This window comes from Mastigoproctus giganteus, chromosome 4 (assembly GCF_048544385.1).
Source record: "Mastigoproctus giganteus isolate SK-2022 chromosome 4, ASM4854438v1, whole genome shotgun sequence".
Taxonomy (NCBI): Eukaryota; Metazoa; Arthropoda; class Arachnida; order Uropygi; family Thelyphonidae; genus Mastigoproctus; species Mastigoproctus giganteus.
The window spans coordinates 143,552,932-143,580,343 of record NC_143578.1 but is presented as its reverse complement, the minus strand read 5'-3'; the positions used below and the strand labels follow the sequence as shown (position 1 = coordinate 143,580,343).

General features: G+C 38.3%; 1 protein-coding gene across 1 annotated transcript in view; it reads left to right on the top strand.

Annotated features, from left to right (window-relative positions):
- The window catches only part of Orc1 (origin recognition complex subunit 1), a 699,813-nt gene that overhangs the window by 347,820 nt on the left and 324,581 nt on the right, over positions 1-27,412 (top strand). The window contains exon 8 of the mRNA XM_090372377.1: positions 4,356-4,457. Coding sequence (XP_090228503.1) covers positions 4,356-4,457 — 102 coding nt within the window. The remainder of the gene's footprint in view (positions 1-4,355; positions 4,458-27,412) is intronic.

Sequence of the window (27,412 nt, the reverse complement as noted above, 5' to 3'; positions counted from 1 at the left end):
ATACAGAAAACAACAATGGACCCAACACTGAACCCTGAGGAACTCCACTAATAACAGTAGTCCACGTTGAGCAGTGTCCATTGATTACCACTCTCTGTCTTCTGCCACTCAACCATCCCTTTATCCATAGCAGCAATTTGCCTCCAATGCCACACTTCTCCAATTTGTGCAGCAGTCTTCCATGCTCAACAGTATCAAAAGCCTTTCTAAGATCCAAATATATAATATCAAAGTTATTCCCTGCATCCAGTTCTTTTGTGACTACATCATAGTATCCAATCAAATTGGTCAGACAAGACCTGCCCTTAACAAAACCATGCTGTGTCTGAGCTATAACTGAATTCTTGTCCAGATGATCCTGCAGTGCTTCTTTAACCAGTGCCTCCATTAATTTTCCTGGAATCGAAGTTAAACTAACAGGTCTGTAATTACTTGTGTCAGCCTTTGATCCTCCTTTGTGAATTGGGGTTACATTTGCACATTTCCAGTCCATGGGTACCTCCCCTGAGTCCAAAGAAGCTCTCATAATTATGGCTAGGGGTTTGCTTACTTCCTTTGCTGCCTCCTTTAATATAACTGGATAGATCCCATCCACCCCTGGTGCCTTTTTTATGTTTATCCTCAGCAATTTCTCCTCCACTTTCCTCTCAGTTATTAGAAAATAATCTAGCTCACTGCCAATGTTTACTTCACCTACGACATTCCCCTTCCTGAATAACTCCTCATGTGTGAATGTAGATGCAAAATACTCGTTTAGATTGTTAGCCACCTGAGCAGGATCCTCAACTGTTGAACCATCAACATCCAGTGGACCAATCTGATTCATCCCTTTCCTTCTTGAGTTTAAATATGTAAAGAACTCTTTTCTGTTTTTCTTTGCATCCTTTGCCAAGGATTTTTCGTAGTCTGCCTTTGCCTGCCTAATCTCCTTTGTGACTTGGTTACAGACCAACTTATATCTATCATAGGCTTCCATGTCACCAATTAATTTGTATGTATCCCATGCATATTAAAAAGTTTGAAACACTTTGAAATAACTCTTTGCTGGATCCCAGGACACTGTGGAATAGAAGGCAATGAAAAAGAAGGCAATGCAGCTAAGTCAGCATCAAAACTGCCAAATAGAAGAATGATAGTCCCACATACTGATTTTAGTCCACTCATTATTAGGGAAAGTGAAAATTAATGGGCCCAGATATGGAAAAATCAAGTCAACAATAAATTACACCAAACAAAACCTAATCCATAAATATGGCACTCCAGCATCAGAGGAAGTCGCAGAGAAGAAGTAATGATTACCAGACTACGAATTCGCCATACTCATCTTATGCATTTCCATCTATTAGCAAATAAAAATCTCCCACTGTGTTCAATGCGAAGTTCAGCTTTCAGTAAGATGCATTCTTTTGGTATGCCCTCAATTCAGAAATTCCAGATTCCTCTGTTTTCAGAGATTATGTAATAAACAGAATCCATGTACCCTTCAACAGATCTTAGGCAATACTGCAAATCTAGATGAACTGTTTAATTTTATTTGGCAAATCAGATTTGATAAACAAATTAAAACAATGTTTGATTTGCATTTAAAACTTGGAAAGACACATCTTGGCCATTGATGCCATTATGTCTTAAAACCCGTAAACAACAACAACCCTGACCATATTCTTGGGATCTGGTTACTACAAGAGATTGATTCGTGTATTTTTGTATGTTTTATTTTAGATTTGATCTGGTTTTTATTCCTTTCCTTGTTGGTCTCTTGGTTGGCTGTGAAATATACGTCAGCCTACTTTTTTTACCTCTTGTTATATATATTTCATATCAGAAACATAGGCCTTGCTTCTTGCTATATTTCCTTTGGTTTTGGCTGTTGACCCTTGATGGTATGGATAAAATCATTGGATCTGTAGCATTCGGTATTATTATTTTAATTTACTTTTATTAACAGGTACCTATTTAATTTTTCAATTTTTTATACCTTTGTACATCTGATGTGGTCAGCATTTGTCCATTTATTCTCTAATCCTGTGTTCTCCAAACTTTTCTGGTTTTGCACCCTTATTTTACTTAAAAGGACTAGTGCACACCCCATAATAAAAAATTAAATATATAAGTTTAATATATATTTTTTATTTTTAAATCATTTACATTAAAGGCATTATATCTAAAATCACATATAATTTTAATCAAAATTAAATTGAAGTTCAAGTACAAAATGATATGAAATCGTTAATATAACAAGTATAGTAAATGTAATGTAATACTATTTGTTTTATTTATAAATAATTTACATGGTATGCATTATATCTAGAATCATATATATAAAATTCACATATAATTTGAAAAGATCACAATCTAATTCAATGCAAAAATGCAAAACAAAACAAAATTGAAATTAAAGTACAAAGTGTATAAATAAAATCCAGCAGCATTTTTTAGTGGAAACAATATGCTTGAATATTTTTTATTATTGCTGTGTATCTTGGTTTCATATTTTGGTACACAGCTACCTGAAGATCTGGTTCCTAGTTAAGTTTCTAAACGTGGTTTTAATAATAGTCATTGCAGAGAAAGTCACCTCACAGGTACTTTGATCCAAATGGAAGGATTGCATTGCTAGCTCTGCTTACCAAATCACCCCGTGCATCATCCATGGATCATCTTGTGAACCCCACTCTGAGACCACTGCCCTAATCTACTTATCTGTATTCCATTATGAACATTGGTTATTTCTGCTATTACTTGCAGTGCCCCTTCTCCATAATCCGTACCAATTTTTTTAATTATCATTCTTTTCAAGCCATTACAATTTACTACAACTACTTATTATTAATACATTATATTAGCATTAGTTGAGGCATATGATTCAAGAAAGCAAGCTTATAGAGCATTGGCCAAAAAACCCTTCCCATTTCATCCATCTGGTCACTCCAAATGTATGTCTAGTTCAGCCTTAAATTTATTTACGCTATCAACTTCCACAACAACAGATGGAAGACTGTTCCAGCAATCAACTACCCACTGGCTAAAGGCAAACTTCTGCACATCTATTCTACAATTGTCTTTCCTCAGTTTGAATCTATGCCCCCTCAGGTTCTTAATCTCAGCAAGTGGAAGTATCCCATCAGCATTGAGCCTCCTCAAACCATCCAAGGCCTTGTACACCTCAATCAGATCACCTCACGGGTGCCTAGTCTCCAGATGATGCAACTTACAGAATTTAAGCCTTTCCTGGTAAGAGAACCCCTTTGTTCCTCTTGCCAATCTTGTTGCCCTTCTCTGTACTCTTTCTACAACTCTACATCCTTCCTAAAATGATGCTTCCAGACCTGTACGCAGTACTCGAGGTGTGACCTGACCTTATACAAAGGTATAATCACCTCCTTGTCTCTGCTGGCAAAATTCCTATATATCATTGACAAAGCTCCATGACCTGCTCCGGCAGCCCATCTGTACTGCTCAGAGAACTTCATATCTAACTGCACAATTACCCCAAGGTCTTTTTAATTCTACACTCCCTGAGTATAGTACCACACAGTTGGTATGTTTATCTTGGGTTACTGCTACCCATATGCAATACTTTTCATTTGTCAATATTAAACTGCAGTTGCCACTTCTCAGCCCATCTGCCTAACTTCACTACAACTACTTGTTATTAATACATTATATTAGCATTAAAAATAACTAAATGGAACAAGGCATAATACGTTAAGAGTAAGAGTTTAATATCTATATAATATCGATATAGATACACCATGGATAACTCTTAAGAAACTACAATATATACGATAGTAGTTTGTGTGGGAGGCATCGTATGCTCTGTATCTCATATTGTGCTCTTCCTTCACAACGAGTTGCCATGGTATTGCACTACCTCGAATAAGTAACGCTTCACTAATAGCGAAGACTATTGTTACTTATTCTCAGTGAGTATCACCACCCGGGGTACCTGCCCACCCACCATATTGCACTACCATGGCAACTCGTTGTGAAGGAAGAGCACAATATGAGATACAGAGCATATGATGCCTTCCACACAAACTAGCATTGTAGTTTCTTAAGAGTTATCTAAGGTGTCTCACACTGATATTATATAGATATTATATTAGCATTAGCATTAGTTGAGGCATATTATGTAAGAAAGCAAGCTTATACAACATCAGCCAAAAAAAAAAAAAACAACCATTTCCATTTCATCCATCTGATCACTCCAATATATATATATATAGGTAATTTTATTGTGATATAAACTGTGAAATTAATATGCCTAATTTGTTAATTTTTTATATTAATTATACAATATTATACCATATTGTATATTGTAGAATTATCATGATAGATATCACTTTTCACAGGTTACATGTGGCTTCAGTTCCAGAGTCACTTCCATGCAGGGAATATGAATTTGCAGACATATGCAATTTTGTTGAAGGCAAACTGCGGAATTCAGCTGGAGGGTATTTTTTGATCTGTTTAATTTTATTTATTTACTTTTTTTAATGTTTAATTTTTTTGTGTCATTAATTTTTTTTTAAAGCCTGGTAAATATAATTCATTTATATCCAGCTGGCCAACTATTTAATTCATACTTCCATGAATATGAGTGAAATAAATATTTCAAAGGAAAATTGAGATGTTCCCTGATTGGTTTAAGGCAGTTATATTGCCATGGCCATTTGTATGCTATCAAAATTCACTGAATTCTTCAAATCAGAAAATACAGTAGTTATACTTTTGAATTATATGCTATCCAACTTTATATATATGCTCTCAAAGTGCACTGTCAGCCTTACAAAATATCTTCTCAACTATCCATCCTTTAATGAAGCATAGAAGAGCTGAGCTGATGCTTTTCCAGGAATGCCAGCAAATAGTCATCTTTTGCCCGATGTAACACTACAAGGGAATAAATGTGTGGATCATTCTTCTAGACCAGCATTTTCCAAACTGGGGTCTGCAGACCCCTGGCATCTGTAATAAGTAATACCCCGACTTACGCGAACTCAGAGTTACGCAGTTCTTGATTTTTTCGTTTGGTGTATATCTAAAATTAGCTTACCAGTGATTTGGAAGTCAAATCATAAAGCTTGGGTGACAGCTTCCGTTTTTGAGGACTGGTTTGGTCACCACTTCATACCCGAAGTCGAATGTTATTGTAAGTCTAAACAGATTCCATTCAAAGTGATGCTTCTTATTGACAATGCACCCGGTCACGCTCCTGCCACCCTAATTAATTTCGACCCACATGTGAAAGTGGTGTTTTTGCCTCCAAACACAACCAGCTTGCTTCAACTGATGGACCAGGGAGTCATCAAAACATTCAAGGCTTACTACACGAGGCATTTGTTTGCACGTCTGAATGAAGCTATGAGACAAAATAGTGAGATATCTGTTAAAGACTTTTGGAAACAATTCAGTGTTTTAGATGCCGTAAGAATCATTGAAGAATCTTGGGATGAAATTCACAAAAAAACATTGAATGGTGTCTGGAAGAAACTTTGTCCATTGTTTTTCAAAAACGAGACGAAAACAATGCCAGAAACTGATCATGTCACTCGTGTGATAGAAGAAGTTGTTAATCTTGCCAGGCAATTAGATTTGGAAGTCAATGGTGATGATGTCAACGAGCTGTTGGATTCACGTAGTAAGAGCTGACAATGAATGAGCTCATAGAGATGTGTGAGCAAAACGTCACTGAAGTAACTGACACTTCAGACCCAGTTCCACCAGAAAAGCACATGACAATTATTGCAAGCCTGACAGAAGGTCTCAGCTCAATTGAAAAGGACTTCAAAATTTTAGAACACATAGACTCCAACGAAGAATGCGTTATAGCTACAAAGCAAGGAATAAAAAAATTATTAGCTTGCTATGAAGAAATTCTGCGTGAAAAAAAGGCACTGTGTCGTCAGACGAATTTGTTAGATTTTATGAAGCCATCGACATAGAAATAACTTTTTTACGTAACTCATTTATTTTTTTAATACATATTTTGTATTAATATGTATAAATAACGGCAATTTTATTAAATATTTTAGTGTTTTTTTTAGTCCTTGGTCCCAATTAAACAAAATTTATATGTATTTATATGCAAAGTTATACCCCGACTTATGCGAATTCGACTTAAGCGATTTTCATCGGACCCACCTATCGCGTAACTTCGGGATATTACTGTATGTGTTTATTTTCTTAAAAAATATACTGCTAGAATCACAACGAACTTGGTCATAGAACATTACTTATTTTCAATAAGATTAGTGTATATAATTGTATACATATTTCACATTATTCGTTCTATGTATAGCAAATTGATGATAAATAAAGTTATGTATCTGTATAAAAATAAGAATAAAATTGAGTTGTTTCACTCATTAAACTTTGAATTTTCTATTCAGAAAACCCAGTGTTCATAATGGGTTTTCTTTTTTGAAGGAGTCCATAAATCTCAGTAGTTTGGGAACTGCTATTCTAGACATCCATCTAACACACTCTCAGTACATAATACCATTTATGGACAACAGACACTTCTATGGCAAGCTCAAACATAATATGCTCTTTCAAATTAAGTCTGTATCACAAATCTGTGCACCTCAACCTCTGTAAACAGATTGGAAGAATTAATTCTGGCCAAAGTCCAAGTTGGTCTTTATCGGCTTACTCTCTGTTGTGTATACATTGCTTTTCACCGAAGCATATATTTGTTGAATGTACATCGTACAGTAATGCCTGACACTCTTCATTCAGTATCCTCCCAAATCTAAAAGGCCCTTTAATTCTGCCATATTGTAGGTGATGAAACAGACCTCTCAGAATTTTTGTTTACTAACATGAATACGATTATATGACTATTCTCACTGCTATCGCAATGGTCCCTGTGTAAATCCATGGCATCATTGATAGACAGTCTTGCACCAAATAACTCCATGCCAGAATGAATCTAGACTGTTTTTAGGTTTAAAGGAATCTTGCTATTCGATATTAAGTGGGTGCACTAAATCAAGCGACTACTCAAATACATTGCAAATTGCCATAGAGCACAAAGTTTGCCAATACCCTTAATAACATAATATTCACAGACCTTCTAAACTCATTGCAAGCACTGAAGAAACCCTTGGATTCCACACATCCAAGGTCTTGAGAAATTCTACACTCCTTAACTGTCCACACAGAACATAAAAGTGCCCCAAACTTTTGCCGGTTAACTGGACATACATAGGAACCTCAGACAGTGTGGCAAAATCAATCACAGAACACCATATGATAGCAGACAGAAAATACATTAATGCCCAGTTATTTACACCAGTGGCAATAAGCTGGAAAGACCAAACAGCAAACAAACTGAGCCATATTAAATGAGCTCTTCAACCATGATTATCTTGATTCAGAGAAAACAGAAAGGAGTTATTAAAGTGGCTTGTTTCTGAATGCAATTATGCAAATGCTTTTTGTGCCTAACTGCTAAGAGACATGACTCTCCTCCCCCAGTTCCAAACATCCAGTTATATAAAGTGTGATTTCCTGCATCCTTTATAGGAAACTTTACATTTGCTTCTCACTTGCAGTATTATTGGCCCATAGTGACAAGCAATTTTCTCTGAGATATATAGAATGCTCTTTCTAAGTGACAAAGTTTCATTTCTTTCTAGTGTCATTTTCTCTTTTGTTTACCTAAATTGGTCCTGTGCTCTAAGTGTTAAAGTAAGAACCAAGAAAGGAAAACTACCTTTCTTTTTTCAGAGTGTATATATATATTAATTAATAACAAACTACTAATTTTTTACAACCACTTGGTTATTGGTGGCACTGCTCCTGCCTGCATGTGGCGGGGCCAATAACATGGGAGAAGAAAGGTCCCTCTCCCAGGGCTAAAAAGAGCAAACATGGAACTTGATAATTTCCCTCCAGTTGAGCATAGATGCTCATCATGTCCCAAATTAAATGATAATGACCATGACACATCACAGTTGAAAAGACTGCAGACTGATAAAGAGCAACAGGAATTCCCATATTTCCTTATCTTTCACTCCTTGTCAAATAAAAGCATGAGTACGCTCTACCCATTTCTGATACAGAAAAGCCCAGCAGATTAGCCTAAAATGGTGAAAACACTTAGATCCGAAGATTTGCTAATAGAAAGTGCGAGTCATAAGCAATTAGCTCTGCTGAGCCTCTCAAACTTTGGGGGTATTCCCTTGCAAGTTACCTCATATGCAGCATTAAATACCTCCAAAGGGTAATTGCTCAGTAAGACTTTATCACTGTCACAGAAGATGAACTGGTTGAAGAGTTAAAAAAACAAAAAGTCACACAAGCTAAGAGGATTATGATCAGAAAAGATGGCCAGCTTGTTCCCACGCAGAACATTATCCTTAAGTTTGGCACACCAAATTTACCATTGAGTGTTAAAGCCAGCTATCTAATTTGACGTGTAAGACACTACATTCCTTACCCCATCAGGTGTTAAGTGTCAAAAATTGGGACACTCTCAGACCATTTGTTGAGGGGATGCAGTGTGTCCAAACTGCGGGTCAAAATCCCACACACAAACAGAATGTTATGCCGAAACACCACATTGTCTGAACTGTCAAGGCAAACATCCTGCTTAATGAAGGTCCTGTGAACAATGGAAAACAGGGAAAAACATCTAAAAATACAAAGTAGAGCGAAAAGTGACTTACCAGGAAGCAAAGAAACAAATTATGCTTACTATACCTAAACACACCTACTCAACAGCAGCAAAGAAATACCAGTCAGCAGCTGCTCAAACTGTCTTGTCAGTTCCCCTAACCATGTCTATTGCAGATTGCATGCAAGAAATACTCTCAACCTAAAGCAATCTGCTAAGGAACAACATGCATTAGCATTAGCAAAGGCATATGATCAACTTCTACAACAACAGATGGAAGTTTTTCCAGCAATCAACCACCCACTGACTAAAGGCAAACTTCTGCACATCTATCCCACAACTGTCTTTCCTCAATTTGAATTTATGTCCTCTCAGGCATTCCATCAGCATTGAGCATGCTCAAACCATTCAGTGCTTTATACACCTCAATCAGATCACCTCACAAGGTGCCCAGTCTCCAGACATTGTAATTTGCAAAACTCAAGCCTTTCTTCGTAAGAGCAACTATTTCTTCCATTCACGAATCTTGTTGCCCTTCTCTGTACCTGTTCCAACAGCTCTACATCCCTTTTAAAATGAGGCCTCCAGACCTGTATACAGTACTCAAGGTGAGGCCTGATCATTACCTTATACAAGGGGACAATCACTTCCTTATCCCTGCTAGAAAAATTCCTGTATATCATTGACAAGACACCGTGAGCTACTCTTGCAGCCCTTCTGCACTGCTCAGAGACCTTCATATCTGCCTGAACAATTATCCCCAGGTCCTTTTCACTCTCTACCACTGTCAGTGTAGTACCACACAGTTGATATGTTACTCTGTGGTTACTGCTTCCCATATGCAGTACTTTACATTTGTCAATGTTACCGACCTTTGTATCATCTGCAAACTTGGACATTAAGCCTGATATACTATCATCGATATCATTAATGAATACAGAAAAACAATGGACCCAACACTGAATGCTGGGGGACTCCACTAATAACATTAGTCCACGAAGAGCAGTGTCCATTGATTACCACTCTTGTCTTCTCCCACTCAACCTTTATCCATAATAGCAATTTGTCTCCAATGCCACACTGTTCCAATTTGTGCAGAAGTCTTCCATGTGCAACAGTATCAAAAGTCTTTCTAAGATTCAAATATATGATATCAAAATTATTCTTTGCATACAGTTCCTTTGGGACTACATCATAGTATCCAATCAAATTGGTTAGACAAGACTTCCCCTTAACAGTCCCATGCTGTGTCTGGGCTATAACTGAAGTCTTGTTTAAATGATTCTGCAATGCTTCTTTAACCAGTGCCTCCATTAATTTTCCTGCAGCAGAAGTTAAACTAACAGATCTGTAATTACCTGTGTCTCTCTTTGATCCTCCTTTGTGGATTGGGGTCACGTTTGCACATCTCCAGTCCATGGGTACCTCCCATGACTCCAAGGAAGCTCTGATAATTATGGCCAAGGTTTTGCTTACTTCCTTTGCTGCCTCCTTTAATATAAGTGGATAGATTCCATCCACCCCAGGTGCCTTTCTTATGTTTATCTTCAACAATTTCTCCTCCACTTTACTCTCAGTTATTACAAGATTTATCTAGCTTTCTGCCAGAGTTTAATACACCTCTGGCATCCCCCTCCCTGTCCTGTGTGTGAATGTAGATGCAAAATATTCATTTAGTTTGTTAGCTACCTGAGTAGGATCATCTGCTGTTTTTCTTTGCATCCTTTTCCAAAGATTTCTCATAATCTGCCTTTGCCTGCCTAACCTCCTTTGTGACTTGGTTACAGACCAGCTTATATCTATCATAGGCTTCTGTGTCACCTGTTAATTTATATGTATCCCATGCATTTTGCTTCTCTGCCACATGTCTGATTAGTTCATCTGACATCCATTTAAGCCTAAATCTTGAACAATATTCCTTAGTTGGTATGAAAAGCATAGTAGCTTCCAAGATTAATTCTTTGAATGCTTCCCATTTTGAATTTGCTATTGGTCTCACCGTATAGAATTTAAATACGATAGATCATGCAATAACACACTAATCATTGCCTTATACAAGGTAATGATTAATGTGTTATGGCTGCCAGTACCGCCAACTGCAGTGCAGTCTTCATCAGAAACCATAAAAACTAAAACAGCAGTCCTCATGCAAAAGACTCATCCAAATATAACAAATGTGGATACAGATGAAAACATTAATCCGGATGAGCCAATATTAGAACTGTATGCAGAAGCTGACATGGATACAGGGCGACCTATCTTCTCGAAAAAAGAAAGAATAAAATTGGATAGACAAAAACAGACAGGACCCAAAAAATCAAACCCAACTGCTAAAAACAAATAATGGATCACATCACACAACAACATTCCAGGGGTGCCATGTAATTTGGGTTTAAGTCACTTAAACTTTTTTTAATTTATATGTGTATTTCATTATAGAAAGGTGTACAGTATTTTTTTAATTTTGTGGTGATCTATAATTGGTTTATTTAGTACCTCTATATAAAGAATAAAATAATTATTATATTTATAATTTGTATTATGCAATGTAATTTTTATAATCATATTATTGTGATAACTATCATATAACGTATATTTTTTTAATATTAGATATATACGAGTATATATATATATATAAAACACATTATTATAACACACACACACACACACACACACACACACACACACACACACACACACACACACACACACACACAGAGTAAAATAAATTACTTAGGGGTGCCATTATTATAAAAAGATTGAAACCACTGCAGTATACCAACATAATAGAAATAACAATAATACTGTGCCTGGAGGTGTGGCCATTCTAGCAAACTCAAGAGTCCCTACTAAACACATTCCACTACAGACTTTATTAGAAGCAGTAGCAGTACGTGTCTCCTTAGGAATCATGTTTACAGTAGTTTCAATCTACCTATGACCAAACAAAGAATGTACTTATAATGACCTAGAAGAACTTTTGCTACAGATCCCTCCTCCATTTTGTTTATTAGGAGATTTTAATGCACACCACCAACTGTGGGGCTCCCCACATACTGACTGATGAGGAAAAGTTCTAGAATCGCTGGTTTGCAGACACATAATCTTACACAGTTGAATACTGGTGCTGATACTTTCATTCATTTCTCCACTATAACAGCTATATATACTTAACAACTGTATACTTAACATTAGGCCCTGGAAAGATTGTGCAAGGCTCAAGGAGTAGAATTTTTTTCAGCCTGGTCTGTACTTCTTAACAGGAGAGACTGCTTCTACAAAGATGGGATACACTTAAATAGAAAGGGTGCAAGAATATTTGCTGTTGCTATCGAGGCAGTGTTACGTGGGTCGGAAAACTGCTAGCTTGAAGGGATACAGGGACTAATAGATTAACAGTAGCCACTGGCAGAGGTGAAAGTGATTCTTCACTGCTTCTATTGGAATGAGCAGCAGACTGGAAAACAAGATGCAGGATATTTCAGAGACAGCTGGGAGTCATTGCGGTACAAGTAAACACTTGGGTTGTGTTAGGGTACCTAAGAATACGAACAGGTGCATGTATACTTGCATGTACACCAGTGCTAGGAGTTTGGTAAATAAATTTGACGAATTTGAGGTATTGCTCAAAACATCAAAGGCAGATACTGTTGGGATATCAGAGACGTGGTGTCACAAAGATATAAGGAATGAAGAACTGGAATTGGGGGGGGGGGGCAAAGTGTACAGAAATGATAGACAGGATAGGAAGGGAAGAGGGGGTTCTACTATTAGTTAAGAAACGCACAAAATTCAAGTAAGTGAAGCCTTTCGACATCACTGGACAGTGCAGTGTCGAGTCAGTTTGGTGTGACATAAGCATTGGGAGATCAAAATTGAGAGTAGGAGTGTGCTATAGGCCTAATGACTGATGAGTATAATACGAAACTGTAGTTTCGTATTATACTCATCAGACCGGGGTTCAAGCCCGTCACCACCAAATACGGAGGATGCGGAAAGGTCAGGGAATGACCACCGCATATCCCGGGGCAATATGGCCTTAGTTGCTACTGCTCCTAAAACCAAAATAAACAAATAAACAAACATACCAACTAAGAAATATTGTTCAAGGTTTAGGCCTTAATGGATGTCAGATGAACTAATGAGACATATGGCAGAGAAGAAAAATGCATGGGATACATAAAAATTAATGGGTGACATGGAAGCCTATGATAGATATAAGCTAGTCTGTAACCAAGTCACAAAGGAGATTAGGCAGGCAAAGGCAGATTACGAGAAATCCTTGGCAAAGGATGCAAAGAAAAACAGAAAAGAGTTCTTTACTTATGTAAACTCTAGAAGAAAAGGGATGAATCAGATTGGTCCACTGAATATTGATATTTCAACAGTTGAGGATCCTGCTCAGGTGGCTAAATGAGTGTTTTGCATCTACATTCACACATGAGGAGTTATTCAGGAAAGGGAATTCTAGAGGTGTATTCAACTCTGGCAGTAAGCTAGATGATTTTGTAATAACTGAGAGGAAAGTGGAGGAGAAATTGTTGAGGATAAACATCAAAAAGGTACCCTGGGTGGATGGGATCTATCCAGTTGTATTAAAGGAGGAAGTAAGCAAAACCTTACCCATAATTATGAGAGTTTCTTTGGACTCAGGGGAGGTACCCATAGACTGGAGATGTGCAAATGTCACCCCAATTCACAAAGGAGGATCAAAGGCTGACACAAGTAATTATAGACCTGTGAGTTTAACTTCTGTTTCAGGAAAATTAATGGAGGTACTGGTAAAAGAAGCACTGCAGGATCATCTAGACAAGACTTCCGTTATAGCTCGGACACAGCATGGTTTTGTTAAGGGAAAGTCTTGCCTGACCAATTTGATTGGATACTATGATGCAGGGAATAACTTTGATATTATATATTTGGATCTGAGAAAGGATCTTTGATACTGTTGCACATAAAAGACTGCTGCACAAATTGGAGCAGGGTGGCATTGGAGGCAAATTGCTGCTATAGATAGAGGGATGGTTGAGGGGGAGAAGACAGAGAGTGGTAATCAATGGACACTGCTCATGGTGGACTAATGTTATTAGTGGAGTCCCTCAGGGTTCAGTGTTGGGTCCATTATTGTTTTCTGTATTTATAAATGATATTGATGATGGTATATCAAGCTTATTGTCCAAGTTTGCAGACGAAGGTTGGCAGGGTTGTTAAAGACACTACCAACGCTATGCTGCTGCAACCGGATCTGGAAAGGTTGAGCAGATGGGCTGAGAGGTGGCAAATGAAGTTTAACCTTGACGAATGTAAAGTACTACATATGGGAAACAATAGCCCCAGAGCAACGTATCAATTCTGTGGTACTACACTGACAGTGGTAGAGAATGAAAAGGACCTGGAGGTAATTGTGCAGGTAGATATGAAGTTCTCTGAGCAGTGCAGACAGGCTGTAAGAGTAGCTCATGGTGTCTTGTCAATGATATATAGGAATTTTTCTAGAAGGGATAAGGAAGTGATTATTCCCTTGTATAAGACAATGGTCATACCTTGAGTACTGCATACAGGTCTGGAGGCCTCATTTCAAGAAAGATGTAGAGCTGCTGGAACGAGTACAGAGAAGGGCAACAAGATTAGTGAATGGAACAAAGGGTTGCTCTTACGAAGAAAGGCTTAAGTTTTGCAAATTACAGTGTCTGGATACTAGGCACCGGCGATGTGATCTGATAGAGGTGTATAAAGCCTTGAATGGTTTGAGCATTCTCAATGCCGATGGGATCCTTCCTCCTGCTCAGAATAATCACCTGAGAGGGCATAAATTCAAATTGAGGAAAGACAGATGTAGGATGTGCGGAAATTTGCCTTTAGTCAACGGGTAGTCGGTTGGTGGAACAGACTTCCATCCCTTGTTGTGGAAGTTGATAGCCTAAATAAATTTAAGGCTCAGCTGGACAGGTATTTCGAACGAAAGGAGGGGTGAAATGAGAGTGTGGTTTGTTTTTTTTTTTTTTTGTCTGATGCTGCATAAGCTTGCTTTCTTGATCATATGCCTCTACTAATGCTAAAACAATCTGCTCTCCGACATTGTATCCACTCATATGCTGGACAATCCATTAAACAGTGACCATTATCCGATAATTTGTGAAATCAAAACAACCAGAATCTCTCAGGCAAATAATACTCACAAAACATGAAAATTTTCCAAGGCTGATTGGAAGTTATTTGCTTTGAGTATCTCATTCAATGATGAAATTATCAAATACCAATCCATCGATGATACCACAAGCACATCACAACTCAGATTCTAAATGCTGCAACCAAGGCCATACCTAAAATCCATACTAGTACTTTTAAGGGGCTTAGAGGGGAACAGGTATCCTGTGTGTTATCAGACACTGATGGATCCAATATCTCTCTATTACAGAAGATTTAGGAGAAGTCCGGTTGGCCTGCCTCCCTAAAATCCACTCATGCACACCTTCTCAATGGTAAGCCCTGTTATGTCACTTAGGTGGCAACGAACGTGTAGAGTGGTTCTCTTCAAGACGCCTGGTCAGCGTGAAGAGGAAAAGACCAAAGCCTCCAGCATGAGAGCACAACAATACAAATGGCCCTCAGTCCCCAGCAGCTTTCACTCTCCCTCTTACGGCAGCGAGAGGATCAGAGTGGAAGCAGAGGGTGCTAAGAATCTCTGGGTACGACCAGGCAGCCATGCACGGAAACTGAACTTGGCCTGTTATAACGTACGATCACTCATCGGTGAAGACAGCATTCAGGTGCTATATTGAAGATGGAATAGCTAATGACCATTCAAGTAAAGCAACAAATATTTATGAAGATATTAAGGATAAATACGGAGAACCCCTAGCCAATTTCTTGGCAAGCGATGGGTGGTTTAATAGGTTCGAGCATCGTGCTGGTTTCCACAACTTTAAAGTATGTGGTGAAGTTGCCAGTGCCAATTCTGCAGCTGCAGAGAAATTTGGTGATGTATTGGAAAAAATTATTGAAGAAGGTGGCTATTCAACACAACAAATTTTAATGTTGACGAGACTGCTCTGTATTGGAAAAAAATGCAGAATCAAACATACATTGCCAAAGAAGAAAAGACAATGCCAGGTTTCAATTTTATGTTAAGAGACTTTTGAAGGCTTCAAAAGATAGGGTCACGCTCTTTCTTGGAGTTAATGCAGCGGGAGATTACAGATTAAAACCACTACTTGTGTACTATTCTGGAAATCCTTGTGCATTTCCGATCGAACCAGAGAGCCTGAATCACAATATCTCTCTTTGAGGATTGGTTTAAATGCTGCTGCATACCTGAGGTTGAAAAATATTGTAAAGACAGCGATGTTCCTTTCAAGATTTTGCTTCTATTAGATAATGCTTCTGGACATCCTACGCATCTAGATGATTTCAATTCGAACGTGAGATTGATATTTCTACTGCCAAACACGATTCTGAATTTAAATGCGTACTATTTACGCATAACATTCGCTCAAGCATTGTCTGCAGTAGTCGGTGAGAAAAATTTTATGTTAAGAGACTTTTGGAAATCTTACAATATTTACCACGCCATCTTAAATATTAATAAGGCCTGGACGGAAATTACTGAAATTTGTTTAAATGGCGCATGGAATGGAAGAAAATATTCCCACAGCACGTAAAAGGCTTTGAATGATTTGAAAAAGACGTATCATATGAAGAGGTTGCAGATAAGATTGTAAAGGTTGCAGAGCTACTTCAGTTGGAGGTTGATGCCAAAGACATGAAGGAGTTAATAGAGGAAGAAGAGAAGGAATTATCTAATGAAGAACTTATTGACTTCCAGGCAGCAATAGTGAAAGAAGAAAATGCTAACAAAGCTTGCTCAAGATGAACCAAATGAGGAGCTGAGATGCTTCATCACCAAAAGAGAATGGCAAAGGCAAGGTTTGAGAAGATGGATCCTGACAGTGAACGATTCTTAAAAGTTAACAGAGGGGTGAATGATATGCTTGCTTGCTATAACGAGTCAGACTTTTGTGGATTTATTGGATGATTGTTTTCTGCAGCAGCATGTTCGAGAGGCAACCAGAGAGAGTAATACTCTTGATCTGGTTATCAGCAGTGATCATTCGTGTATTAACAATTTGCAGATAAAGGAACCACTAGGTGGCAGTGATCACAGTGTACTGATGTGGGATTTACTTAAAGATATAATTACCATCAGGGGTAAAGGAAAGGGTTTTTGCTTCCATAAAGGTGAGTACAGTGGTCTCAGAAAGTTTTTAAATTCTGTACAGTGGGATAAACTGACGATGTTACCAACAGTAAATTCTAAGTGGGAAGCATTCAAGGAATTAATCGTGGATGCTACTAAAAGTTTCATACCTATTAAGAAATATTGTTCAAGGTTTAGACCTAAATGGTTATCTAATGAACTAATGAGACTCGTAACAGGGAATTAAAATGCATGGGATGCACATAAATTATCAAGCGACTCAGAAGCCTATGGCAGATATAAGCTAGTCTGTAATCAGTCACAAAGGAGGCTAGGCAGGTGAAGGCAGATTACGAGAAATCCTTGGCAAAAGATGCTAAGAAAAACAGCAAGGATTTCTTTACTTATATAAACTCTAAAAGGAAGGGGATGTATCTGATTGGTCCACTTCACATCGATGGTTCTGGTTCGACTGTTGATGATCCTGCTCAGATAGCAAACAAACTGAATGAGTATTTTGCATCTACATTCACACGTGAGGAATTATTAAGGTTTGAAAATGGCAGAAGGTTATCAAATTGTATCAGGATACATAATGATATTGTAATAACTGAGAGCAAAGTGGAGGAGAAATTGTTGAAGTTAAACATAAGAAAAGCACCTGGGGTGGATGGGATCTATCCAGTTATATTAAAGGAGGCGGCAAAGCAACTAAGCAAACCCTTAGCCATAATTATGAGAGCATCCTTGGACTCAGGGGAGGTTCCCACGGACTGGAGATGTGCAAATGTATTCCTAATTCACTAAGGGGGATCGAAGGGTGACACAAGTAATTACAGACCAGTTAGTTTAACTTCTGTTCCGGGTAAAATAATGGAGTCACTGGTTAAAGATGCATTGCAGGATCATCTAGACAAGACTGCAGCAATAATTCAGACACAGCATGGGTTTTTTAAGGGAAAGTCTTGTCTGACAAATTTTATAGGATATTATGATGTGGTTACAAAGGAACTGGATGCAAAAAATAATTTTGATATCATATATTTGGATTTCAGGAAAGCTTTTGACACTGTTGCGCATGAAAGACTATTGTACAAATTGGAGCAGCATGGTATTAGGGGTAAGTTGCTACAATGGATAAAAGGGTGGTTAAGTGGGAGAAGACAGAGGGTGGTAATCAATGGGTGCTACTCTTCGTGGACTAATGTTATTAGTGGAGTCCCACAGGGTTCGGTTTTGGGTCCACTGTTCTTTTGTATATTTATCAATGATATTGATGAAGGTATATCAGGCTTAATGCCGAAGTTTGCAGATGATACAAAGGTTGGCAGGGTTGTTAATGACAGTAATGGCAGTGTGCTACTGCAACAGGATCTAGATAATTTGGGCATATGGGCTAAGAAGTGGCAACTGAAGTTTAACCTTGACAAATGCAAAGTACTGCATATGGGTAGAAGTAACCCCAGAGAAACGTACCAACTGTGTGGTACTACATGTAAGGTGGTAGAAAATGAAAAAGACCTGGGAGTAATTGTGCAGGCAGATATGAAGTTTTCTGAGCAATGCAGTCAGGCTGCCAGGGCAGGTCATAGGGTTTTGTCAATGATATATAGGAATTTTGCTAGCAGGGAAAAGCTGGTGATTATCCCTCTGGATGCAAAAAATAATTATTCCTCCCATCCCAATGGTCAGGCCATGCCTTGAGTACTGCATACAGGTCTGGAGGCCTCATTTTAGGAAGGATGTAGATTTACTTGAGCGTGTACAGAGAAAGGGAACAAGATTGGTGAGAGGAATGAAGGGATCCTCTTACCAAGAGAGGCTTAAGTTCTGCAAATTGCAGTGGCTGGAGACTAGGCACCTGCGCGGTTATCTGATTTAGGTGTATAAGGCCTTGAATGGGTTGAGCACGCTGAATTCTGATGGGATCCTTCCACTTGTTCAGATTGCAAACCTAAGGGGACATAAATTCAAATTAAGAAAAGACAGATGTAGAATAGATGTGTGGAAATTTGCCTTTAGCCAGCTGGTGGTTAATTGCTGGAACAAACTTCCATCTGTGGAAGTTTCGTTCCAGTTTATTAAACCTATCAACTTCCACAAATTTCCATTGTGGAAGTTGATAGGTTTAATAAATTTAAGGAGGAACTGGACAGGCATTTGGAGGGAATGGTGTGATTTTTTTTTTTTTCTTTGGCTGATGCTACATAAGCTCATACACATGCTTTCTTGCATCACATGCCACTATTACTACTACTACAAAGAAATCTATGATGAAAAGAAAAAAGCCACCACCAATTATCCATTAATATGTTCTTTCGTAAGGTTGAGCGGCCCACATCTTCTAAATCTCCAAGACTTCAACTTCCGCAGCCACGTACTTATCCGTTGAAGACTTCTATTTTGGCAAGATGCTCAAGCGGTAAAACTTACTGGTGCCTGTCTCCTCTTTTTTTTTGTAATTTTATCATTTTGAATTTTTTTAAATTGCACACTTTTCCTACTATTACTATTTTTACTACTAATTACAATTTTAAATTGTAATTTTTCCTATGCATGAGATAAAAAAATTAATTGTTTAGGAAAATTCCGACTTATGTAGTGTTCTGCAGAATGGAACCCTTGCATAAATCGAGAATTGGCTGTATTTCAAAAATATCTGTGATAACATTATTCCTCCCATCCCAAGAGTTCTTCTTGGCGCCTCCGTAGCCAGGTGGGAAGGAGCAGCAGTGCGTAACACACGCTTCTTGATTAGACTGGGGTTCGAGCGCGTCACCACCAAAAACGGAGGATGCGGAAAGGTCAGGGAATGACCACCGCATATTCCCATAGCAATATGGCCTTAGTTGCTAATGCTCCTAAAAACCAAATAACAACAACCCAAGAGTTCTTGGCCCTAAAAGACAAAAGTGAAAAAAAGTTAATTAAACTGCACTTCAAATGTGCATGGACCTACAATATGCCCTTTACTCAAGAAGAGTTAAGTGCTGCACTCATTTTTTAATGATTAAGCACACTGGGGCCAGATGGCATCTGCACTGAAATGATAAACCACCTTTCTGCACAATCGAAGGATCATTTTTTAGTTTTATTAAACAGAATCTTTCTTGGCAAGAATTTCCATATGCCTGGAGGAAGGTAATTCTTTCTTTCCTGAAAACATAAAAGATCCTAGAATCCAAGCAACTAATTGCTCCCCCCCCCACCCTGACAAGCTGTTATGCAAGTTTCCAGAAAGAATGGTTAATGCTCATCTGATATGATGTTTGGAACCAAATGGTCTGCTTTCTAGGACACAGGTTAGTTTCCAAAGAAACCGGTCCACTTTGAAACCTATAATTAGACTCAAAATGTACATTTGTGATGCTTTTACTAAATCAGAGCATCTGTGGTCAGTTTTCTTTGATATCAGAAAAGCATACAACATAGCTTGATGATTTGGCATATTATAAGACCTCTGTAACTTTGTTCTTAGGGTTCACCTTCTTGTTTTTAGTAAAAACTTCCTACTTAATCACCAACTTTTAAGTTTGTGGATCCACACTCTTCAATGCTTTGTCAACAAGAGTGAGTTCCTGTAATGATCTGTAGTAAGTGTTACACTTTTCACCATCAAAATAAACACTACACAGAACAACTTCCACCAATGGTAAATAATACTCTCTATGTTGATGATCTATAGCCATTTGACCTGATTCTTTTTGCCATAGGTTTTTTTTCAGTAGTAAAAAATTGAAGGGAAAAAATAATAATAAAAAATTTCCACCAATTTTCAAATTCTGAGAATTTATTTAGCTCCCAGTGAAACTAACTTGCCATTTACTTTAAAGAGAGACAATTTTTTAGCTTTTTTCATTACAATCAAAAAGTCTCAGTCAGACTTTCAACAAAGTTGCCGTTTTTTGCTTCTGGACAATTTTACTTATCAATTTCCTAGTTCAGATAATTTTTGTGCAGTAATTGTAATTTTTTTTAAAAGATGTTATAGTCAGAACAGATAAAAATTTATCAAATTGTATTTTTACCCAACTCCCTCCCACTGACATAGCTATTCCCTTAACTAGCAACAAAGGGAACCAAGTGAAGGGTTTTTGTAATTATTTCAGTATTAATCTCTACTTCTCTGAAACAGTTTTAGTGAAATATCTGCCACAGTTATTCTAGTTTTAATATACTTGTCATTCCTCCAAAATGAGAATCATTGAAAAGCAACTGCAAAAAGCAGTTGATCACATTAATAGGTTCAGATTTTCATCAGAGGAGACTGCTTCAGTATACTTTTTCAAAAATGTAACCTTCATCCTGACCCAGAATTGAGACTTGGGCAAAACAACATCCCAATGGTAGCAGAAATGAAATTCCTAGGACTTATTTTTGATAAAAAGCTATTTCTACAATATATTCATCAGCTGAGGACATGGTGCTAAGGGACTTAACAGCTTTTTCCTACCCTTTCGTCAGCTTCATGGGGGTTGCAGATTGCTGTACCCTACTATCTACTGGCTCTTGCCTGTTCTAGACTTGATCATGGCTCCCAGGTTTATGCTTCTGTTGGATATAGTTCACTTCAGTTGTAAGATCCAGGCTACCACCGGGCCATCTGCACTGCCACTGGAGCATTCTGTTCATCTCCTGTCCAACGCCTCTATGTCAAAGCAAATGAACTTTCTCTTTGACCTAAATAGTTGTCCTTGTAGTACACTTTTAAATTATTGTCCCTGCCTGATCACCTCACATGGGCATCAGTCTTCGCACAATGATTTGAAAATCTCTACAACAACAATCAGACTGCCTCCGGACATTGTACTATTATTATTATTATTAGCTGTATGGTGCAAGTAGAATGAGAGTTTTAGAACGAGAGTAGCCTGTGTGGACGTACATTTTTGCCGCTCCTGGAACAGAGAAGTTTTTTCTGATTTATTTTCTGTTTTATTAGCTTAAATTGGCATATTAACTTATTTTCTAGAGTAGTTTTATATTCTTATTTACGATACTTAGATTAAAGTAACTTAGAGATTTTGTAGGTATTACTTAGTATCGGAAAGGGTATCAAATCCACGTGTTTACCGTTCGTAAATAGCCGCCATTGTTACGCGATACAAAATATCTCGAAATAGATAGCATAAGCTTAATATAGTATAGTATAGTACATAATAGTGTCAATTAATCAGAAAATTAATCTTGTTGAACTTCATTGTCAATTAAATTGTACTTTTAACTATACATATAACGACTTGGGTTACGTAACATAAATAATTAGTAAAAAATAAATAATTAATACTTAACTTGATACGGAAGTTATATAAAGGGATTTCGTAGATAACACTCGATACCGAAACATAAATATAGCGTTATAACTGTGTTGAGATATAAGTTTAGGGTTTTAATTTTGTACTGAAATTAAAATTTTATTGAAATTAAATCGAAATCATGACTCTGACCAGAGCAGCAAAGCAAAAGGCTCAAGCTAATGGGAGTGCTGTGGCTCAGGGGGGAACTGAGGGACGCAGTTGCCCTCTGAATCACAGCCTATTAAAATGCACTACTTGCTTGATGTTTGTGGAGCAGTCAGGTATGGGACATGATACTGCCATAGGGGATGTCTTTGTGTGTGTACGATGCAAGGAGTGTAAGGAAATCAGGCGACAACTCAGCATTGTTATGGGCCTATATGAGAGCTTGAAGGACAGGGTGGATACCCTCAAAGGATTAAAAGTGAGGGGCCCATTCCACTTGGTCATCACGCAACACAGCGGCAGCCCCCAAGGCAGAATGCGCTGGTCCCAAAGGAACTAGTAGTTGTTGGTGACTCTATTGTCAGGGAAACGGGAAACATGCTTTGTAAAAAGGATAGGTAGAACAGGACCAGGGTATGTCTGCCAGGGGCAAAGGTTCATGACGTTGTAGAGCGGATATCATCTTTTAAGGGCACAAAAGGTGATATAGTTGTACACGTTGGCACTAATGATATTAAGAGTAGGAGACCGGGGGAATTACTTAACAAGTACAGTTTACTGTTGAAAAAAAGCCGTGAATTACGGTTGAATTTGAAAGTGTCTGCAATTCTGTACAGACACGATAGGAGGGAATATATGATGAGAGCACTGTCAATGAATTTGGCCCTGGAAGGATTTTAGCAAGGCTCGAGGGGTAGAATTTTTTTCAGTCTGGTTTGTACTTGTTAACAGGAGAGACTGCATCTACAGGGATGGGATACACTTAAATATAAAGGGTGCAAGAATGTTTGCTGATGCTATCGAGGCAGTGTTAGGTGGGTCAGAAAACTGCTAGATTGGGGGGATACAAGGGCTAATAGATTAACAGTAACCACTGGCAGAGGTGAAAGTGATTCTTGCACTGCTTCTATTGGAATGAGCCGCAGCCTGGAAAATAAGATACAGGATATTTCAGAGACTGCTGGGAATCATTGGGGTACAAATAAACACATAGGTTGTGTTAGGGAAGCTAACAAAAAGAACAGGTGAATGTATACTTGCGTGTACACCAATGCTAGAAGTTTAGTAAATAAATTTGATGAATTTGAGGTATTGCTCAAAACATCAAAGGCAGATATTGTGGGGATTTCAGTGACGTGGTGTCACACAGATATAAGAAATGCAGAACTGGAATTTGGGGAGTACAATGTCTACAGAAAGGATAGACAGGGCAGGAAGGGAGGAAGGGTTATGCTATTAGTTAAGAAATACATAAAATCCAAGGAAGTGAAGCCAGTCGACATTGCTGGACAGTGCAGTGCCGAGTCAGTTTGGTGTGACATAAGCATTGGGAGATCAAAATTGAGAGTAGGAGCGTGCTTATAAACCTAATGACTCTGATGAGTATAATAAGAAACTGTAAGGGGGAAATAGAGTGGGCCAGTAAATTAGAGAGCCTTATAATGGGGGATTTTAATTTCCCAGATATTGACTGGAATTTTGGGGGCTGGTCACTCACACACTAGCAAGGCTTTTGTGGATTTATTGGATGATTGTTTTCTACATCAGCATGTTCGGGAGGCAACTAGAGGGAGTAATACTCTTGATTTGATTATCAGCAGTGATTCTTCATGCATTAAGAATCTGCTGGTAAATGAACCACTAGGTGGCAGTGATCACAGTGTGCTGAAGTGGGATTTACTCAAAGAGGTAACTGCCACTAGGGGTAAAGGGAAGGGTTATTGCTTACGTAAAGGCGACTACGATGGACTGAGACAGTATTTAAATTCTATACAGTGGGACCAACTGATGATGTTACCAACAGCAAATTCAAAATGGGAAGCATTCAAAGAACATATCTTGGAAGCTACTAGGCTTTACATGCCAACTAAGAAATATTGTTCAAGGTTTAGGCCTAAGTGGATGTCAGATGAACTAATGAGGCATATGGCAGAGAAGAAAAATGCATGGGATACATACAAATTAACATGTGACACCGAAGCCTATGATAGATACAAGTTGATCTGTAACCAAGTTACAAAGGAGGTTAGGCAGGCGAAGGCAGATTATGAGAAATCTTTGGCAAGGGATGCAAAGAAAAACAGCAAAGAGTTCTTTACTTATGTAACCTCTAGAAGGAAGGGGATGAATCAGATTGGTCCACTTGATATCGATGGGTCAACTGTTGATGATCCTGCTCAGGTAGCTAACAAACTGAATGAATATTTTGCACCGACATTCACAGATGAGGGGTTATTCAGCGAGGGGAATGCCAGAGGTGTATTCAACTCTGGCAGTAAGCTAGAGAATCTTGTAATAACTGAGAGTAAAGTGGAGGAGAAATTGTTGAAGATAAATACAAGAAAGGCACATGGGGTGGATGGGATCTATCCAGTTATATTAAAGGAGGCAGCAGAGGAAGTAAGCAAACCCTTAGCCATAATTATGAGAGCTTCCTTGGACTCAGGGGAAGTACCCATGGACTGGAGATGTGCAAATGTGACCCCAATTCACAAAGGAGGATCAAAGGGCGACACAATTAATTATAGACCTGTTATATTAACTTCTGTTCCTGGAAAATTAATGTAGGCACTGGTTAAAGAAGCACTGCAGGATCATCTAGACAAGACTTCAGTTATGGCTGAGACACAGCATGGTTTTGTTAAGGGGAAGTCTTGCCTGACCAATTGGATTGGATACTATGATGCAGTCACAAACTGGATGCAGGGAATAACTTTGATATTATATACTTGGATCTTAGAAAGGCTTTTGATACTGTTGCACATGGAAGACTGCTGCACAAATTGGAGCAATGTGGCATTGGAGGCAAATTGCTGCTATGGATAAAGGGGTGGTTGAGTGGCAGAAGACAGAGAGTGGTAATTAATGGACACTGCTCATCGTGGACTAATGTTATTAGTGGAGTCCCTCAGGGTTCAGTATTGGCTCCATTATTGTTTTCTGTATTTATAAATGATATTGATGATGGTATATCAAGCTTAATGTCCAAGTTTGCAGACGATATGAAGGTTGGCAGGGTTGTCAAGGACACTACTGACACTATGCTACTGCAACAGGATCTGGAAAGGTTGAGCAGATGGGCTGAGAGGTGGCAAATGAAGTTTAACATTGACAAATGTAAAGTACTACCAATGGGAAACAGCAACCCCAGAGCAAAGTATCAACTCTGTGGTACTACACTGACAGTGGTAGAGAATGAAAGGGACCTGGGGGTGGTTGTGCAGGCAGATATGAAGTTTTCTGAGCAGTGCAGATGGGCTGCAAGTGTAGCTCATGGTGTATTGTCGATGATATATAGGAATTTTTCTAGCAGTGATAAGGTGGTGGTTATTCCCTTGTATAAAGCGATGGTCAGACCACACCTAGAGAACTGTATACAGGTCTGGAGGCCTCATTTCAAGAAGGATGTAGAGATGCTGGAACGAGTACAGAGAAGGGCAACAAGATTAGTGAATGGAACAAAGGGGTGCTCTTAAGAAGAAAGGCTTAAGTTTTGCAAATTACAGTGTCTGGAGACTAGGCACCGGCGAGGTGATCTGATAGAGGTGTATAAAGCCTTGAATGGTTTGAGCATGCTCAATGCTGATGGGATTCTTCCTCTTGCTCAGAATAATCACCTGAGAGGGCATAAATTCAAATTGAGAAAAGACAGATGTAGGATAGACCTGAGGAAATTTGCCTTTAGCTAGCGGGTATTTGGTTGGTGGAATAGACTTCCATCCCTTGTCGTGGAAGTTGATAGCCTAAATAAGTTTAAGGCTCAGCTGGACAGGTATTTCGAACGAACAGACGGGTGAAGTGGAAGTGGTTATTTTTTATTTATTTTATTTTATTTATTTATTTTTTTAGCTGATGCTGCATAAGCTTGCTTTCTTGCATCAAATGCCTCTACTAATGCTAATGCTAAAGTAAGCCTGAGGCTTATGCTGCACCAAATAAAAAAAATTCCTGAGTTACCCTGAGAGAGAGAGAGAGAGAGAGAGAGAGAGAGAGAGAGAAGAAAGGAATCATCAAGAAAGAGAAGAATGGTGATATCCAGCTCAGGGCCCTTGGGGTACCAAGCCCATACTCACCAGGTGTGAGCCCCTATGTAATTCCAAGGGCTGTTAAGTGAACTAAACATGACATTAGACAATGTTGCCCAGAAGATAGACATGTAAAGGGTGGTAAGGGCAGTTCCTTCAATCTTGGCATGCCCATCTTCCAACTTCTCCCTCTGAAGAAGGCTCTGACACCACCATCTACCAGCAACTCTTTTCAGCACATCAAATTAAATATCCTGACTTTCTGCCACTGTACACAAATGGCTCTAAGTCAGAATTATAACTTGGGTCAGCTGCTGTCCTTCCGCATAAAATAATGTCCATCCAGCTTCCACAAGAAAGTATCACATGTACCACTGAGCTACTTGTAATAGAACTAGCCTTGGATTACAAGAGTTTTTGTCGTTACGAGTTAATATCCCATATACGTAATGTTAAAAATAGGGGTTACATTTTCAACAATGAAATTTGACCATGGTAATGTTAAATAAAGGTCAACAAAACAATAGTTTAAATGATGATTTATTATCCAAAGAAATTAAATGTAGCTTTTAAAATTAAGCAAATTATAATAATAAAGAAATTGTTTATGTCATAAAGATGTTAAAGCATGTTTATTCTTCATCATCAGCGATTAAATGCACACTTGTTGATGGTTTGTCACTTGCTGATGGTTCAACAAGTGACAAAGTTGTTTGTTGGAAGCACAAGGAATCATCTTCTTCAGAAATTCTTCAAGTGTCATTTGTTTCCAAGACAAATCTGTAGCAACTTTTCTAGTGCACTCGAAAATTGAATCTTGTGACTTGAATATATCAATAGCTTTTTCTGTGTTGAAAAGTTTCATCAAGTCCTTTGAGAGTGTAGGAATGAACAGCAGTTTCAGCTGTTAAACGTTCTCCTTCCTCACCTTCACATTTTTCCATTTCAATGACGTCTGCATTTGTGAGCTCCTCATTGTGTGTTTAAAGCAGATCAGTGACGTCAGTTGTACAAACCTCAAGCTGCAATTGGTTAGCAATATTTATGACTGCTTCTGTTTCATTTTGTACGGTCTCTTTTGGTTCTGGAAATCCTTCAACAT